Genomic DNA, 17768 nt, shown 5'->3' with positions numbered 1-17768 from the left:
GAAGGCAGACAGACAGACTTAGGCTCTGAAAGAAAAAGACAGAAGAATAGAAAAGTTACACTTTTTTGAGTCAGACAGATTCATACAAACTACATGGAAGTTTATAGGGGCTTTGCCAGGAAGTGAGAATTCTGGGAAGGAAAAGTATAGTATTTCATTAAAATGATAATTCATTATCCTGCTTATCTCTTTAGTGTTGGTTGTATGCCAGATGCCAGCCCAATTTGGATTAGCTTTTATGGTTTGAGTAGTTTAGAATGTTAGGCCTCTACACAGGCCAGAGAAATGGCTTCCCTAAAGGGCCCCGTAGAGCCTAGCTGTAGCAATATTTCTGCATCTCCACTAAACAATTCATTCAAATGCTTGTCTTGCTCATTTCACTTATCTTCATAAAAGGCCAGTGGATTTTCCTGTGGAAGGCAACTACTCATGATCATTCCCACATGAAGTAATTACAAAGACAGCTAGCTGTTTTCTTTTTTCCTCCTCCACAATTAGCAACTCCACTCAAGAGCTAAAGACGCAGCCAGGCGGTGGTGGTGCTCGCCTTTAATCCCAGCACTTGGGAGGCAGAGGCAGGCGGATCTCTCAGTTCGAGGCCAGCCTGGGCTACAGAGTGAGTTCCAGGAAAGGTGCAAAGCTACACAGAGAAACCCTTTCTGGAAAAACCAAATTAAAAAAAAAAAAAAAAAAAAAGAGCTAAAGACACTAAGTACAAGGGCAGCTGGTGTTACTCATTTCTCAGTTAACAGCTGGGAGAATACACTTCCATCAGTTCATCAGTGTGTTCACAAGAAACCTACATTGCTATCTATCTCTTTTATATATACTACATTTTTTCCATCTTTATATTTTGACCAGACATTAAAGTATAGAGGTGTCTTATTGTTTTATTTTTTGAAAGTAAAATGTAAGAGATTAGGTTAACTGAATTAATTTGGAGGATCTGAAAAGAACCAAATCTGTTTATGTCTTTAAAGAAATTATCCTTTACTATGTCTTCAGCTCTTTAGATGGATTACTGAAATTAGCAAAGAAGCCAGGATAAACAAACAAACAAAAAAAATCAGAATAAACACTTTGTTCTTTATGAAAACTCAGTATCTCATACAAACTACCTTCACATGTACTAAAGTAGATTACTCATAACAGATATTCAAGGTTTTACTTAACAAATTATTGATAACATTCCCCTAACATTTATTTCTCTTGGACTGGGGAACCTAAATTTGGTTATTTTCATACAATTTAAAAATATTAGGGGTTGAGGATTTAGCTCAGTGGTAAAGCGCTTGCCTAGCAAGTGCAAGGCCTTCCTTGGGTTCGGTCCTCAGCTCTGGCAAAAAGAAAAATTAAAAATACTCTAAATATACTTTACGAGCTGTCACCTACCTTTACACAGGGTACCATCTATACATTGCTTCAGTATTAGTAAATGCTGAAATGGTTGCTGAACTTTTCATTTGTTAGTATTTAAGAATAACTCAGTTAATTTCTTGGCAGCAAGGGCAACTCCAGGATTTTAAGAATTAAGTCAGGATGAACTCCTGAGTCAGGAAGGGACACCAATAGTATTAGTGATCATCTTGATGGAGTCAAAGTGCTCCTTGTTCCCTGAGCTTTGAAAACTCACCTTGTACTTGGCATCCCAGCAGTTTTACCTCAAAGAGGCAGATGGAAGGAAAGGATGCTACCTGCTGACTGGAGCTTAAAAAGACGAATGAATGAATGAATGAATGAGTGAATGAAAGAAAGAAAGAAAGAAAGAAGAAAAAAGGAAGACAGAAAGAAAGAGAAAGAGCAAGATAAAGAGAGAGAAAGAAAGGAGAGGAAAAAGGGAGAAAAAAGAGAAAGAAAGAAATGAGAAGAAAAAGGGGAGAAAGAAAGGAAGGAAGGAAGGAAAGAAGGAAGGAAGGAAGGAAGTAGGAGAAAAAAAGGGAGAAAAGAAGGAAGGAGGAGGGAAAATAAAGGAAAAAGGAGGAGAAAAAGACAAGGGAAAAAATTCCTCTCCTTGACCTCTGGTCTTGCTAATTCCCTTCCATTAAATGCCTCTCAAGCAAGCCTTGATTTATTTAGGGCCCCTTCTACATTCCCTTTGGCATTCAATTAATTGATTTCATCTCCATATATGCATAAACATGGAAAGGAGGGTGGGACTGGAAAGATGGCTCAGAAGCAAAAAGCACTCACTGCTCCTGCAAAGGACCAATTCCACTTCCATCACCCCCATTATGGCTCACAACCTCCTACAACTCCAGTTCTAGCCTCTGTACACATATGGACATATAAAATAAAAAACGGATTTTTTTTTAAGTGGAAAGAGGAAGCTACATGAAGCCTTTAATTGGATTCACATTTTGTGGATACTAAGCTGTATTTCAGTATTTCAGAGAGGAGGTTGTGGAAGATCTGCCCTGCTGGTAATAACTGCAGGACTGGATAATCATTTCTTGTCAAGCAGACAACATTTACAAATGACCAAAAACAGGATTATGAGATTAATGCCACCCACTGAAATTAGTTAGGATCTTTCAGAAAAACAGACCCAAAAGGACAAATGGATGGATAAATAGTTTATTATAAAGAGTTGGATCCCATAATTATAGAAATTATGTCCAAATCTGCAGTGAAAATTGTTGGGCTTCAGACCTACAGAACTAACAACACAGTTATTATCTGAAGGTCAGCAGAGAGAGAAACAAGGAGAGCTGACTATACAGATGATGTGCTAGGATCAGCAAACAAAAATAAATTTGTGTGTGTGTGCATGCACACACATGCACACAGACACACACTACATAATCAATCAATTAAATAAAATATGGGACCTAACAGTGTTAATAAAGTCCAAACACTGGACAATTCTCTCTTGCTGGGAAAGGTAGGCACCTTTCTTCAAATCAGGCTTTCAACAGATGAGATGAAGCCCATAAATAATATGGAGGACACAAACTGCTTTACTCAAGTCCACGCACTTAAGTATTGAGGACGTGGATACAGCTCAATGATAGAGTGTTATTCAGCATACACAAGGATATAGATTAAATCCCTAGCACCACTAAATAAACAAACAAATAAATAAATAAAGGCTGGTATCATCCAAACCATCCTCAGTTAAACAACTACCTGGATGCCTAGAGGCCTAGTCAAGTTAACACACAACACTGACTATCATGCCAACTACTCTGATATCTCTGTCTCCAATTTTCTCTCTAGACATATCACTAAATTCTTCAAACAAAATAAGAACTTAGCCATGAAGAATGTAAAACTGTGTCATGATTTGAACCTGGAATGTTCCTCCCTCCTCCCAGGTGAAAGGCTTGGTGCCAGCTGGTAGCACCATTGGGAAGTGGTAGAAACTTAGGGGGGAGGCTAGTGTAGGAAGCAGTCCATCCTTTGAAGAGTGTGCTTGGCTCTTCAGTGTTCTGTCTGCCTGTCTTCACTCCCTTCTACTCTCGCTCTTTCTCAGTGACCATGAGAAAGAGCGGTCTCACTGTGCCTATGTTCCCTGCTATGATGTCCTGCCTCACTTCAGGTCTACAGGGATGGAACCAGAATTCTGGATAGAATTCTCTGAAACTGTTAACCAAAATAAATACTGGTTTTCTTGGGCATTTTACTACATGATAAAAAGTTAACATAAACTGCTTGTCATACAGCAGCATAAAGATGAGACAAGGTTATTACAATGCCCAGCAAAAAGTACTGAGAACGAACAACTGTAAAGCCTGCTATCTTTATTTTTTGAATTATCATGGTATACATGAAACCACAGCTCTTCCCTCCCGGGCTCTTCTGACCTATAACTGAGCACTGCAGCCGAAACAAGTCTTCTCTGAAGTAGAACTGCCACCTGGCACTTGACTTCTTTGGTAGAATTTATTTAGAAGTCTGATTCAAGTTATAAAATAATATTTTTTCTTTTAAATAACTCTAGGAAAACATCTTTTCAGGTCTCTCCATGTTTTTATTTCTGACACATTAAATTTCTCTCAGTTAAATTTAAAAGGTTTCTTTTCATAGAACAAAACAAAGCTGGATGAAAGTACAATATGTAAATTTAGAAAATGATTTATTAAAATTTGCTACAGATGTTTAAATAGTTCCATTACACTGTCTGCCTTTTACTATAGCCTGAAATAAATAAGAGCATAAAGAAAAGTTAAAAGAGGTTTCTAGTTTTCCAATGAAAATTTTAAAAGAGGGACAAATATCAATTATTCATTATCTTTCACATACTAACTTAAAAATGAACATATGGCTAATTTATTATCTAATGATAACCTCTGAAAGTACTACGGTAATCAAGGGTTCAAACCATATTCTGAGGCGCAAGTGAGGGCCTGGCACAAAATCGCATCATAAATGCTCATAAAATAAACATAAAATTTTTCTTAAGGGCTAGGAACATAGCTTACTGTTAAAGTACTCACCTAGTAAAGGTAAGGGTTCAATCCCCAGAACCACAAGGAAAAAAGATACATACATACATAAACACACACACATATATCATAAACATATGTAGGTATATATACACATATATGTGTATCATATATGAATATATTCATGTGTACATATATGCTTATTTCAGTTATAGAAACTAGACGAAAAATTATTTTTTCTTAACTCAGAAATTTCAAGAGAAAACTTTAAAATTATTAGAAGCCAAATATAGATATCTCAGTTTCAAGGAAAAATTATTTGACATTGAATTTTCTCCTTTTATCAATGATAATTCATGAAATAAATCTTCCTACCTATGGTATTAAATAAATGTTCAGTCGCCTTTGGAACTCTGGTCATTTCTGCTATTAAAACATATGAATGGGGACTAGGGAGAGGGCTCAGTCAGTAAAGTGTTTGTTCTATCTTGAGGACCTGAGTTCTCTCCTCAGCATCCGCATAAGAGCCAGGTGTGGTGGTTTGCACCTGTAAGACCAGTGCTAGAAAGGCAGAACCAGGAAGGTTCCTGAGCCTTGATGGCCAGTCAGTCTGTCAGCATCAGTTAACTCCAGATTCACCTCAAAAAAATATAGTGGCAAAGAACTAACAAAAATAACCAACGTCAATCTTTGGCCTTCATATGCACACATACACAGGGTGTGAGTAACCCCCCCCCCCCCCACAAATACATGTGCACCCACACCCACACACCCACCGATACATACACCTACACACTCACACCCACCCACAGAGAGAGAGAGAGAGAGAGAGAGAGAGAGAGAGAGAGAGAGAGAGAGATAGTCAGGTATAGCAGGTCATGTCTGCAATCCCAGTACTTAAGAGGTAGAGGCAGCTCCTCATCATGATCTAAGGATCTCATTAATGGTAAGCTAGAATAAACCCCTTTTCTTAAACTGCATATGTCAGGCATTTTGCCCCAGCAATGAGAAGTACCTAATATGTGTGTTGGCTCACTATTCTTTGAAACAAAAACTCCCTGCAATAAACACCCTCTGGGCCTGTTAATGCCCATTAACAGTTCCATTAAGCAAAATGGTGCCATGATAGACCCAGACTGACTATTGAAGGTAAGAACTTCTGCCCTGAATGTGGAAGAGGTAGGTATGTCTTTTAGGAGTCTAAAGCTAGCCTCCCAAACCCCAAGGAAACAGACAATAAAAACCCAGACTTCAGAAACCCTCCATACACTGCTCATTCTCTAGTCTGCTGGTTATCTGTGCCTAGACAACACACCTTTGCTTTATCCAAGTTTTTCTAATAAGTCTATCTTTGCTTAAAAAAAAAAAAAGAAGGAAGGAAGGAAGGAAAGAAGGAAGGAAGGAAGGAAGGAAGGAAGGAAGGAAGGAAGGAAGGAAGGAAGACTCCAAAACTCAAGGCCAGTCTGAGCTATGTAGTGAGTCAAGACAAGCCTGTACTACAAAGTAAGATCCCATCTTGAAAACAAACATATACATGTATGTATCTTCCCTTCCATTCCTTAAGACTTTGTAGGTAGGTGTGGTGATATTTTATTTGTGCTTTAATAAACAAAGCTTGCCTGGAGATCAGAGGAAAAGGGCCAGCCATTATAAGTAAACAAAGAAGTCAGGCAGTGGTAGCACACGCCCTTAATCCTATCACTTGGCAGGCAGAATCTCTAGGTGTTCATGGCCACACTGGAAACAGCCAGGAGTGGTGGCACACGTCTTAAATTCTAAAACAAACTAACCATGGAGGGCTGTACAGATAGACAGGAAGTGACAGAGCTGTGTAGGAAGAGGAAGTGATGTAGCTGAATGGAGAGAGCAAATCAGATGACAGAACAGCAAGGCAGATAGACATGGTAGACAGGAAGTAACTTGCATTTGGAAGCTGCAGAGTTGGTGAGGTAAGGTTGGCTGGTGGCTTTCTCTACTTCCCTGATCTCTCTAAGGCTTTCACCATGTATTTGGCTCCATGTTTTTAATTTACTAAGACCATTTAGAAATTCATCTACAGGTAGGTATCCCAGGTTGGCTCACTTAATCAAGTCAAAGTGCTAATTAAATTATCCCCTACTTCCCCCAATAGTTCTGCACTAAGGAGAAGCAAATAACTCTTAGACTATCTACGCACACATACACACACACACTCACACTAACATACACAGAGTGTCTTTAATGCTGTATATCTTAAATTACACCACGTAAACTTGTATTCTTTTCACAAACTTTAAAATGAACAAAATAGAAATGAAAAATCCTAATTACTATATCCTATGTCTAACCTCTGTTCCTTTACTACCTTATCATCACTGAAAAAGAAAAAAGAATAAAAAGGAAAATATTTTAAATTCCCTATCCTAAAACAAATGACCTTCATCAAATTTGCTAAGAGATTGAAAGATTGCTTTTTAAAGGTATAATAACTGAACAAAGGAAGAGAACCAAAACAGTAACACAAAAAACCTTATAATTAGTAATTTGCCAGATAGTGGTTCCAGCTTTTGATAGGCATATGTTCAAACATCATCAACGCACCTGTAACACCAGGTCCTCACTAAGAGTCAGCATCACCTTATTTTTATTCTTTTGCTCTTGTGAATCCTTTCTGAGTTTGAGCCCAAGGTGAATCTCAGGAGAAGGCATGCCTATAATAAAATATAATTAATCAATCACTCATACTAGTTTTATTATTCCACTTTTAGATGAATTCAGGCATTGTATAAATACGGTAAAATGTCATTTGACAAGGGACTAATGTTACATATTATTAAATGGTAGGGTGGACGTTTAGTATATGTGAGTCCTGCACTGAGCACAGTCCAAAAGATTATATATCATGGTTTCTTAACTGTGACTTTTTTTTCCCCCCGAGACAGGGTTTCTCTGTAGCTTTGGAGCCTGTCCTGGACTAGCTCTGTAGACCAGGTTGGCCTCGAACTCACAGAGATCCACCTGCCTCTGCCTCCCAAGTGCTGGGATTACAGGCATACGCCACCACTGCCCGGCTAACTGTGACTTTTATACGTAAATATTTTTTAATTATTTCTTAGTAGGAGGTCATGCTGCATTGAACAAAACAGTGCTTGGTATTTCTTGGCCTTGGGATGAAGGGATGCAATGAGTATGTACAGAAAATTTTATACACTACAACTGGGAAGATGTCTTGATGGACAGAGAAAGTACTTACTGTCATTTTGTTAAAGCAGCCCAAGCTAAGACACACCTTGTCAATCAATATAAAAAGTTGCCTCAGTAGTAACTATATGATTTCTTCCTAATACACTAATATCTTTAGATACTAATGTACTAATGGCACAGAAATAATCACACAAATGAATTTACATACATGCATATAGATAGGTAATGTGGCATGGCCCAGCAAGATGGCTCAGTGCCTCCTGCCAACCACCTAAGTTCAAATCCCTAAGACATACATGGTAGAAGGGAACCAACTCTCACAACTGTCCTCTGATACACATACACACACACACACACACACACACACACACACACAAATAAACCAATTTTTAAATTAATTTAATATATTAGAACCATAGTATTTTAAACAGAATAAAATGGAATACTCATTAAATCATATTAGGACAATTAGTTTACTACTTGAAAAAATAAAATTAAAACTCTTCTTTTCCCATATGCCAAAATATTCTAAATACATTAAGCATAGGGGGATGAAAGCAGGCTAGAGAGACAGCTCAGCCAGTAGAGCACTTATTCACCAGAAAAGCACCAGGACATGAGTTTGGCCCTAGAACACATGTAAAAATGCTTAGTGTAATGGCACATGCTTATAATCCCAGCACTGGGGAGGCAGAGACAAGATGATCTCTGGGGCTTACTAGACAGCCAGTTTAGCCTAATAAGTGAGATCCAGTCTGAAATGCAGACGGCATTTCTGAGAATGAGACCCCAGGCTATCCTCCAATCTATACGGGCACATGTACACACACACACACACACACACACACACACACACACACACACGCACGCGCGCGGGCGCACACAAACAAATTTTAAAAGAGACGAGAGCCTATCAGTCAACCTGTGTAAAAACTCACTTCAAAATCAATTAAATACCTTAATATAGGACCAAAACTTTGAAATTTCTAGAAGAAAATGCTTCAAGATTCAGGCATAAGAAACATTTTTTCTAGAAAGAACCCCAATAGCACAAAAAATAATCTCAAAAATAGTCAAATGAGATTACATGAAAATAAAAAGCTTCTGCACATCAAAGGCAACAAAAACATCTCTGCCACACATCGATATAGGATTAATATCTAGAGTATATAAAGAACTTCAAAAATTAAACACCAAGAAAAATAATCTAATCAGAAAATATGGTGATACATACTTTTAATCCCAGCACTCAAGAGTGAGAGGCAGGTGGATCTCTTATCAGATCTCAGCCAGCCTGGTCTATACAGTGAGTTCCAAGACAGCCAGAGCTACATATTGAGACCTTGTCTCAAAAAACCAAAAACAAACAAACAAACAAAATGTACTGATGAACTGAATAAGAGAATTCTCAGTAGGACAAACATAAAGAGCCAATAAATAACTGAAAAAAATGTTCAACATTCTTAGCTGTCATGAACATGCAAATTAGAAGTGCTGAGTTCCAGTTCACCCTAGTTGTAATGATTATCATCAAGAAAGCAAATACCAGCCAGAGGTGAGGGGTGGTGGTGGCGGCGGCGGCGGTGGCAGCAGCGGAGGCGGACACCTTTAATTCCAGCACTCGGGGGAGGCAGGGGCAGGTGGATCTCTGTGAGTTCAAGGCCAGCCTGGTCTTCAAAGCAAGTTCCAGGAAAGGTGCAAAGCTACACAGAGAAACCCCATCTCGAAAAACAAAACAAAACAAAAGAAAGAAATAAAGCAAATGCCAAATGCTTGTGAGAATTGGAAAAGGAGGAACCCTTATATACTACTGGTAGTACTGTAAACTTTTACAGCCACCATGGATGTTCCTTAAAAAATAAAAGTAGATGCCGGGTGGTGCACTGCACGCCTGTAATCCCAGCACTCGGGAGGCAGAGACAGTGGATCTCTGTGAGTTCGAGGCCAGCCTGGTCTACAGAGCTAGTCCAGGACAGGCTCCAAAGCTACAGAGAAACCCTGTCTCGAAAAAAAAACAAATAATAAATAAATACATAGGTAGATAGATAGATGGATAGATGGATGGATAGATAAAGTAGAAGGGGCGGGGCTAAGGGCGGGGTTCACGGGATCTGGAGTTCCTGGGACTCTGAGGCACCCAGTGAGAGTGCTCCCTGGGTCCTAAGGGAGTTACTCTGAGAGCTCAATCCCAGGCACTGGGAAGGCGGGAGTGCGCGCTGCAGCATGCCCAGGCTCCTTAGGCCACCACAGCTTGTGGGGCGTCAGGTGCTTAGGCGTCCTGGCTGCTCCTCTGGGCGGCTGGGCTGGTCGGCAGGCTGGCCGCGGACCGCAGCGATGCCCCCTTCAGCTCTGGTATAAGGGCCACTTGTTCTGAAATCATTTTGAGGCAAGAATTTTTGAAAGATGGTTTCCACACAGACCTTGTAATAAAAGTGAAATTTGGAGAAAGCATTGGGGACTTACAGACTTGCTGGCTCTTAATTAAACATTACATCCCAACAGGACTTTTTGTGGATCCATAAGAGTTGGCTTCATTACGAGAGAGAAACGTAACAGAGGCAGTGATGGTATCAGAAAATTTTAATACAGAAGCCCCCAACTATTTGTCCAAAGAATCTTTAGTCCTCATTTATGCATGACAAGATGCACAGTTGCATCCATTGCTTCCAGGCCTTTTTGCCTGTGCACTATCGCTATCATCGGCCACATAGGAAAGATGGAGACACCCTGATTGTGCTCAACAACCTAGAGTTACTGATGCACTGTCACCAAGAGTTCCCTGTTTTGAAGTGCTGGGCTCAGTCAAAAGTGGCAGCTCCCTGTGCTTTGAACAGCGACGAGATCTGCCAGTGGAACAGCATGCAGTATAAATCAATACTTAAGAATTTGACCCTGCAAGTTCCCATGGGACTGACTATACATACCACTTTAGGATGTTTTGTGACTCTGCTCATTACCATCCTGTGTTCTACTTTGATCCTGTTAGCTGTTTTCAAATATGGCCATTTACCCTGTAAGTTTTATATAGTTAGACGTTTTCTAGGAACCTAATAAATGAGACCTATTCCTTTGAAAAAAAATAAAAGTAGAATTGCCATATGACACAACTATAACACTCTCAAGCATATACCCAAAGTACTCTAAATCAACTGTGACATGAATCTTAAAGCGTTCTTATTAATAAAGAACAAAAACCCGAGGCCAGTTATTGGGGTGAATGCTGGAAGATCAGAGACACAGAACAAGCCACAGTTTCCTCACCTCGCCAGTCCCTCAGCTGGTTTTGTTTCGTCAGACTGGAGGCTTCTGAGTCCTCCTCCCAATGGCTCTCAGCTGAACTGTCTTGCTCCCAAGCCTGAACGCTTCTCTAGCCAAATGCTTAACTAAATACATGCTTTTCTCTCCTCTAATTCCTGGTCCTCATGCCTTATATACTTTTCTCTTTCTGCCCCCACTCCTTGGGATTAAAGGTTGGGTTTCTGGGATTAAAGGCGTGGGTCACCATGCTTAGCTGTTTCTAAAGTGGCCTTGAACTCAGAGATCCACCTGGCTCTGCCTCCCAAGTGCTGGGATTAAAGGTGTATACCACCACCGCCCAACTTCTGTTAGGGCTTACTCTTCCTATTTTCTAGCCACCATTTTTGGCTTTGTTCTAGTGGCTGCCTGTTCTCTGACCCCAGATATGTTTATTTCGGGGAACACACAATATTTCAGGGAACACAATACCCACCACAATCAACAAATCATAGAGATACTTACACATTCATACTTACAGCTGCACTGTTAACAATAGCCAGGAAGTGAAAAAAGCCATCAATAGATGAAGAAAATGTGGTACATAAACACAATGCAATGTCATGCACTCATAAATAAAAATGAAATCATGACATTTGCAGGAAAAATTAATGGAACTAGAAATTATAATAAAGGAGACACAGAAAGACAAATCCTGAGTCAGTGAGAAAGCTTAGCAGGAAGATGTGACTTTTCTCTTTAGGTAGGGATCCATGACAGGTTGCCTGAGGAAAAGTCCTAAACACCTTTCTCAGGCTCCTGAAGACTGGCTGTGGGAATCTTCTTAGAATCCTTACTTAGCCCAAGCGGGGCTGGGACCACTACTGATACCCCATTTGAACATTAACAATGAATTGCCTAAAGGCTTCCTTAAGACCTGACCAACCACCTGACAAGGTGAGGGTAATAGGAAAAACAGCTTCCAACACTCAGTAAACAAGAGAAACTAGATTCTCACACCTAGAAACATTACCAATGACCTAATTCCCATTGCAAATACAAAAAGTATGAATAACCAAAAATTATTCTCCAAAAATTATTCTCGCACAGTAATGTCCCCCAAGAAAAGTGACTGAAATGACATACAAGAAAATGATTTCAAAATAGCAATAATAAACAAGAACAAAGTACTCAATAAGGATATAATAAATGTTGGAAAGAAAACAAAAACAGATGAAAGAAATAACAAAAGCAATTCAATATATGAAATGGAATTTAAAAACCAAGTAAAATATCTAAAGGCCAAAATAAAATAAAACTTGAAATAAAAAATTAGTAAATCCAAACAAAAATTTCAGAGTAAATATTCACTAATAAATTAGATCAAATAAAAGAAAGAACATCAGGTCTTCAAGACAAGAACTGCATCAGAGAAAACACTGAAGGCACTGTAGAGGAACAGGACCAGAGAGAATGAATTTAAATACACACACACCACACACACACACACACACACACACACACACACACACACACACACACACACAACCCATCCAAGAATGGAACTTGCAGAAAATCTGGAACACTATAAAAAAAAAAAAGTCTATGAATAATACAAAAAGAAGAACAGAATAAGGGACCCAGATCAAATGCACAGAAAATATTTTCAACCAAGTCACATAAAACTTTTTTAACCTAAGGAAAGAAATGCCTATCAAAGTCCAAGAGGCATACAAAATACCAAATAGACAGAACCAGGTAGAAACTACCCAGATCATATCAAAACATTAAGTTGTAGAGGTTTATCCCTCACTCCCACATTTCCCCAAAGTACTCTTGAGTAGGAGCAGCAGAAAATATTAGTTAGAAGGATAGAGGGGGGAGAAACAGAGAGAAAATACAGGATAACCTCGAGAGGGCTTGGATCCTAATCCATCATGCCCAACTGTCTCTGCCCCAGGGCACTTAAAAAATGCCGAGGGGTGGAACAAAAGACCTCTCCCCAGCACAGCCAAATGCAGACCATCTCAGACACCTGCACTCGGGTTCATGGTCCAATCATCCTCTCTATGCAGACCTTCTGGGGAAAGCCACTAGGAAAAATGAGCTCCAACAGGTACCCCTTCTTAACATATATTAAAAAAAACCCTCCCCATTAAGAGCTGACAGCAATCTCCATGGTGGTCACACCTCCCTGTATGGGAGTAGAGGTTGATAAAGATAGCATTTCTTTTTTGGTATGTGTCTAAGATGACTACAGCAGTCTTAGCTACATCCAGCCCTTTTTAAACCAAAAAAACTCTTGATGCAACTGTATCAAACTTAAATACTCCCTTAGCTTCATCATTAACATAAACAGGTTAACATAATTCTAGCATAAATATTGCTATACATAGTTACAATTCTCTCAATCTTAAAGCAAACTCTTAATAGAACCATTTGAATTTCTTGCTGACAAAACATAGGATAAACTTCTGATGTATTCACATCAAACTTAAGTAACTCCTTAACTTCACCAAACCATGGTGCATTAATATCAATAGGTTAACATAATAACTCTAACATGAACATTACTATACACCATTATAATTCCTAAAAACATATATTCAAAGGCAATATTCTTAATGTAACCATTAATACTTTCTTACAAACCTACATACAAAAACAATTTCTTAATAGAACGATACAAAACATAACATTAATTCACTCAAGTAACATTAAAATGTCTTTTAAATTAAATTAGACTGAAGAATATTAAAACTCCTTTTTCTTTATAATTTTTTAGAAAAAAATCCAAACCTCTCTATTTAAAGAGTTCCATTTTTAAGCAGTTCCATTTTTACATAAACAGTCCCATAAAACAGTTCCTTTTTTTTTTTTTTGTTTTTAAAGACAGGGTTTGTCTATGCAGCTTGGCGCCTTTCCTGGAACTCATTTGGTAGCCCAGGCTGGCCTCGAACTCACAGAGATTCGCCTGCCTCTGCCTCCTAAGTGCTGGGATTAAAGGCGTGTGCCTCCACTGCCCAGCAAACAGTTCCATTTTTTAACCTAAAACAATTCATGAATCATCACAGTTAATAAAGCATATATGCATGTACAAAACTGCATCTTGAGCCTAGGTAGAAAAAATAAATTTCTCCATTTAAACAGTTCCATTTTTAACAAAAATAATTCCATAAAACAGTTCCTACCATAAGTAAATTCAAAATTGTCCCATTTAATGAAATCATTACTGTCCATTTCATTTCTTAAGTCCCAAAATTCAAATAATAAATTCTGGTACCAGCCTTCCAAATTTGAAGAAACTCATTACCAAAACCTTTGTGTAGTTTTATCTCACTTTTTTAAGTTCAAAAAGTTCAAATAAATTCTAGTACTAGACTTCCGCATCCAAATATGAAGAAACGTTTTAAAACCAAAACTTTTTGCAGTTAACAATTTTAGTTCAAACAAGCATCTCTGCAACTTTCATTTTCCAGCCAGAGCCATTTTTTAGTTACAGCAGCATTTTATAACAGTCTTTCCTGCAGGGTGAAAGCTATTAGTTACATAAGAGCTGGTTGGTGCAAAGTGCTCTCAAAAGAGACTTTCTTTTAGTTATCAAATAGAAACTGCAAAGTTTTTGTTGTTACCTCAGGTTTTTCTGTGCTACATTGATGTTCCACCCATCTCAGCTGCAGATGTCTGGCTGTGGCTGTTGTGCTGGCTCTGGCTTCTGCTTCTGAAATCACTCAAAATGCCAGTTTGCAGTCTGCTAGGGACACTACCTTCTGTGTCCCAGGTTCCTTCACCATATACATTAAGCATAGACTCACATTCAATATATACTTATATATTCTTCTTACAAGCATATATTCTTAATTAAACTCTAGAGGACTACCTGAGAACATATACGTCTTATATTCATACAAGCTTATATTCTTAAAGAAATTCTATAGAACCACACTAGCAAATATACTTAAATTACAACATGTCTGAAAGAAATTCTATAGATCCATTTTACAAACTTACAATAAGCAAACTCTCTATAGGGCTACCCTTAGCAAATATCTAACTTAGAAAACACCTAAGATTTCTTAACAATAAGACAGAAAGTAATTTTCTTCAGACTTCATTTCAAACCCAAAAAGTGAATGAGAAAAAAAAGAGAATGAGAAGACAAACCTTCTAAGGGGAATAAAGTATTTTTAAGTGACTTAGCTCTGTTAAGGCTGTAATCCTTGGGGTAAAGATAATTTTCCCCAGTTATCTTTCTCACCAGGCTCTCTCAGCTGTTCTGGATCTGGCAGAGAATTACCCTGCGGTAAATGGCTTCTTAGCTAGGGACTGTCCCTTTTCCCAAATTCGTAACAGCTTCCCTGTACCATAATTCAGAAAAACATTTGCTATAGTGGAATTTTTGGTTTGCTCCACCGAAAAGCTTCAATTCAGGATGAGGGTGAAATTACCGTATTGAACTGCCATAAAGCTCTTAGCAAAAATTTATTGTGTAGCTATTAGGCAATGTAAGACATTTTCCCAAAGGAGCCTGTATATCAGATCTTCCACTGATCAAATGCAGAGCAGCTCCTAGTTCCAATTCTTTTTAGCTTTTTATTGGAGCTGACATTCCTGTTCCACTCATTGATTCTCAGAAGATAAGATTAAGCTTTCTAACATTGCTTTGAAAAGAAACTTCACTTTCAGTTAAAAAACAAAAGTTTTTCCAGGCAGTGTCACCTTCTTTAGCAGAAAAACTACCTTTCCCAGAATGCATTTCTCTACATCAGCCTGCTGTTGTGAGTAACCTTTCAGACTCCATTTCCCATAGTTGTTTTCATGTCTAGGAGTCAACTTCCAGTTCCCTTTTACTGTGCTGTGCTTGCTTTTGTATTGAAAAATCAAGAGTAAACAAGTTTGCTTGGGAAGTTTCTTGAGTCAAAAGATTTCTGCTCTCCCGGAACTGGCCTTCATAGGTATTTTTCTTTCATCTGATACTGGCGCCCTCAGAATCACACCTGCCTCATTAGTGCTCATGGAGGTAGACATTCCTGATACCAACATTTCCTTTGGGCCTGTTCATCTGCCCCAGCCAGTCAGTGAAAAGGGACAAAAGCACTTAAAACAGAGCTTTCCTACAGATCCTTCAGAGAGACTTTCCCTGATAAAGATCTCATCCTGCTTGTTATTAAGGGAGGTTTTTGTAACCCCAAGCTTGCATTAGGATAGGTGTTATTTCTCTAATCAGGCCTTTCACCTGACCCTCTGTCCAAGTAGGTTGTGTCTACTCAGGTATACTCAGACCATGGCTTATGACCAGAGGGGAAAAAAACCTTCAGGCTTCACTCCCTCTACTCACTGGAAGTCAGTGGGGAAACCTGAAAGTGCTTGATACAAAGCTTTTCTCAGACAGATTTCTTTTGGCAGCCATGAATACTGCGTAGCCCCACCTACCAACCCGGGGCTTGTAGTCAAGCAGGTGACTGCTGTTCCCACCGGCTCTGGCTTTGCTTGTACGCTAGCAGTTTTTCCTCGGGTCTTGCACCTTCCTGGCTCAGCTCCATGCTTGAGGAAGCTGTTGACAACTGCAGGAACCCTAGTATCCCCAGAATGAACTTAAACTCAAAGGTACCAGCTAACCACTTCTTAGTTGTTGGTTAGAAGCGAGAATACAATGCCAACAGAGAGGGTTTGCATCACTTCGGGGATCTTTATGTTAGGGTGATTGTGAGCGACCTTTTCACTCTGATAGATGCTTACCCAGAAACAGCCCCTGATGCAGCTGAGAAGCTCAGCTTTTACTGCTTTGTCCGAGCCTGTAGTTTCCTGCCCCACTGGGCTCTCTGTGGCTCTTAGCCCACACTCTCCCATGCATTTGCTCAGGGAATTCTGACTGCTGCTTTTTACTAGCTTGAAGAGACAGCTTAGAAAAGAGGTTTTGCCCTGTTCCAAGAGGTTTGTTGTTTTTCCTTAGAGTGAATCACAGGTGATTGCCCTATAGAGGTCCAGGTGAATCTAATTTTGCCCTTACAGAAAAAAAAATTGAGAAAGTTCTGAAAAGCTTTTAAGATTTTTTTAGAGAGAGATTAAGTTTTTTCTAAGAAAGCTTTTAGCTTGAGAGAACTTCTGCTCTCTAAGCTTTTGACTTCATGGTCAAGAGGAAACTAATTCTGTTGGTATGATGTAAAAGTGCTCTCTGGCACTGTTGGCGGAGCAGAGGACTTTTGTTTCCATCCGTACCTGCTGCTTGGATTTAGGATTTTAGCTGTCCCCAGACCAAAAGCTTCCACAGGAATCTTTTTTCTGCCCAAAAAGCTCAAAAAGGAGCTTTTTTTTTTTTTTTTTTTTTTTTTTTTGTCCGTTAAGCTCAAAGAGGATAGTTTTTCCCAGTTTGCATTCAAAGTCCCAAAGTTAGAAAATTATAGACTTAGTTTCTCTGTCTTATCCTTAGTTTCCTTTATTCTCTTTTACTAAATTTTTCTGCACTACCTTACTCTTCTAAGTTTTTTATTTACTCTATATTACTACACTCTACCTTTTTCATTTTTCATAGAAAGAAATTAAGAGAGGGTTGGGGATTTACTGCAAGGCCCTGGGTTCGATCCTCAGCTCAAAAGAGAGAGAGAGAGAGAGAGAGAGAGAGAGAGAGAGAATTAAGAGAGAGACAGAAGAGAGAAATCTTGATAGAAAAGATTCTACACACAGTCTTATATTCAGACATCCTTCCAGTCCATTTTTTTCTTTTTATCTCGAGGATAAAACCCCCTGCCCTATTTAACTTTTTCCACTACAAAACCAGACCATACCTCTTCAACTGGCAGGACCTTACTTCTACTTTCGCCAAGCACTCTGGATATAGATACACTATGATTTTCCTCAGTTCCTGTTTGGCAGTGCCATTTTGGGGGTTTATCCCTCACACACACATTCCCCCAGAGTACTCTTGAGTAGGAGAAGCAGGAAATATTAGTTAGAATGGGGGGGGGG

At 39.0% G+C, this 17768-nt stretch overlaps 1 protein-coding gene and 1 pseudogene across 1 annotated transcript in view; one reads left to right on the top strand and one right to left on the bottom strand.

Moving 5' to 3' along the window:
* The window catches only part of Ankrd31 (ankyrin repeat domain 31), a 158760-nt gene that overhangs the window by 134354 nt on the left and 6638 nt on the right, over window positions 1–17768 (bottom strand). Inside the window, exon 3 of the mRNA XM_036207173.1 lies at window positions 6966–7075. Coding sequence (XP_036063066.1) covers window positions 6966–7075 — 110 coding nt within the window. The remainder of the gene's footprint in view (window positions 1–6965; window positions 7076–17768) is intronic.
* On the top strand, window positions 9437–16637 carry LOC118596533 (annotated as a pseudogene).

The sequence above is a fragment of the Onychomys torridus genome, chromosome 15, assembly GCF_903995425.1.
Source record: "Onychomys torridus chromosome 15, mOncTor1.1, whole genome shotgun sequence".
Classification (NCBI taxonomy): domain Eukaryota; kingdom Metazoa; phylum Chordata; class Mammalia; order Rodentia; family Cricetidae; genus Onychomys; species Onychomys torridus.
This window is presented reverse-complemented; position numbering and strand designations above follow the sequence as displayed.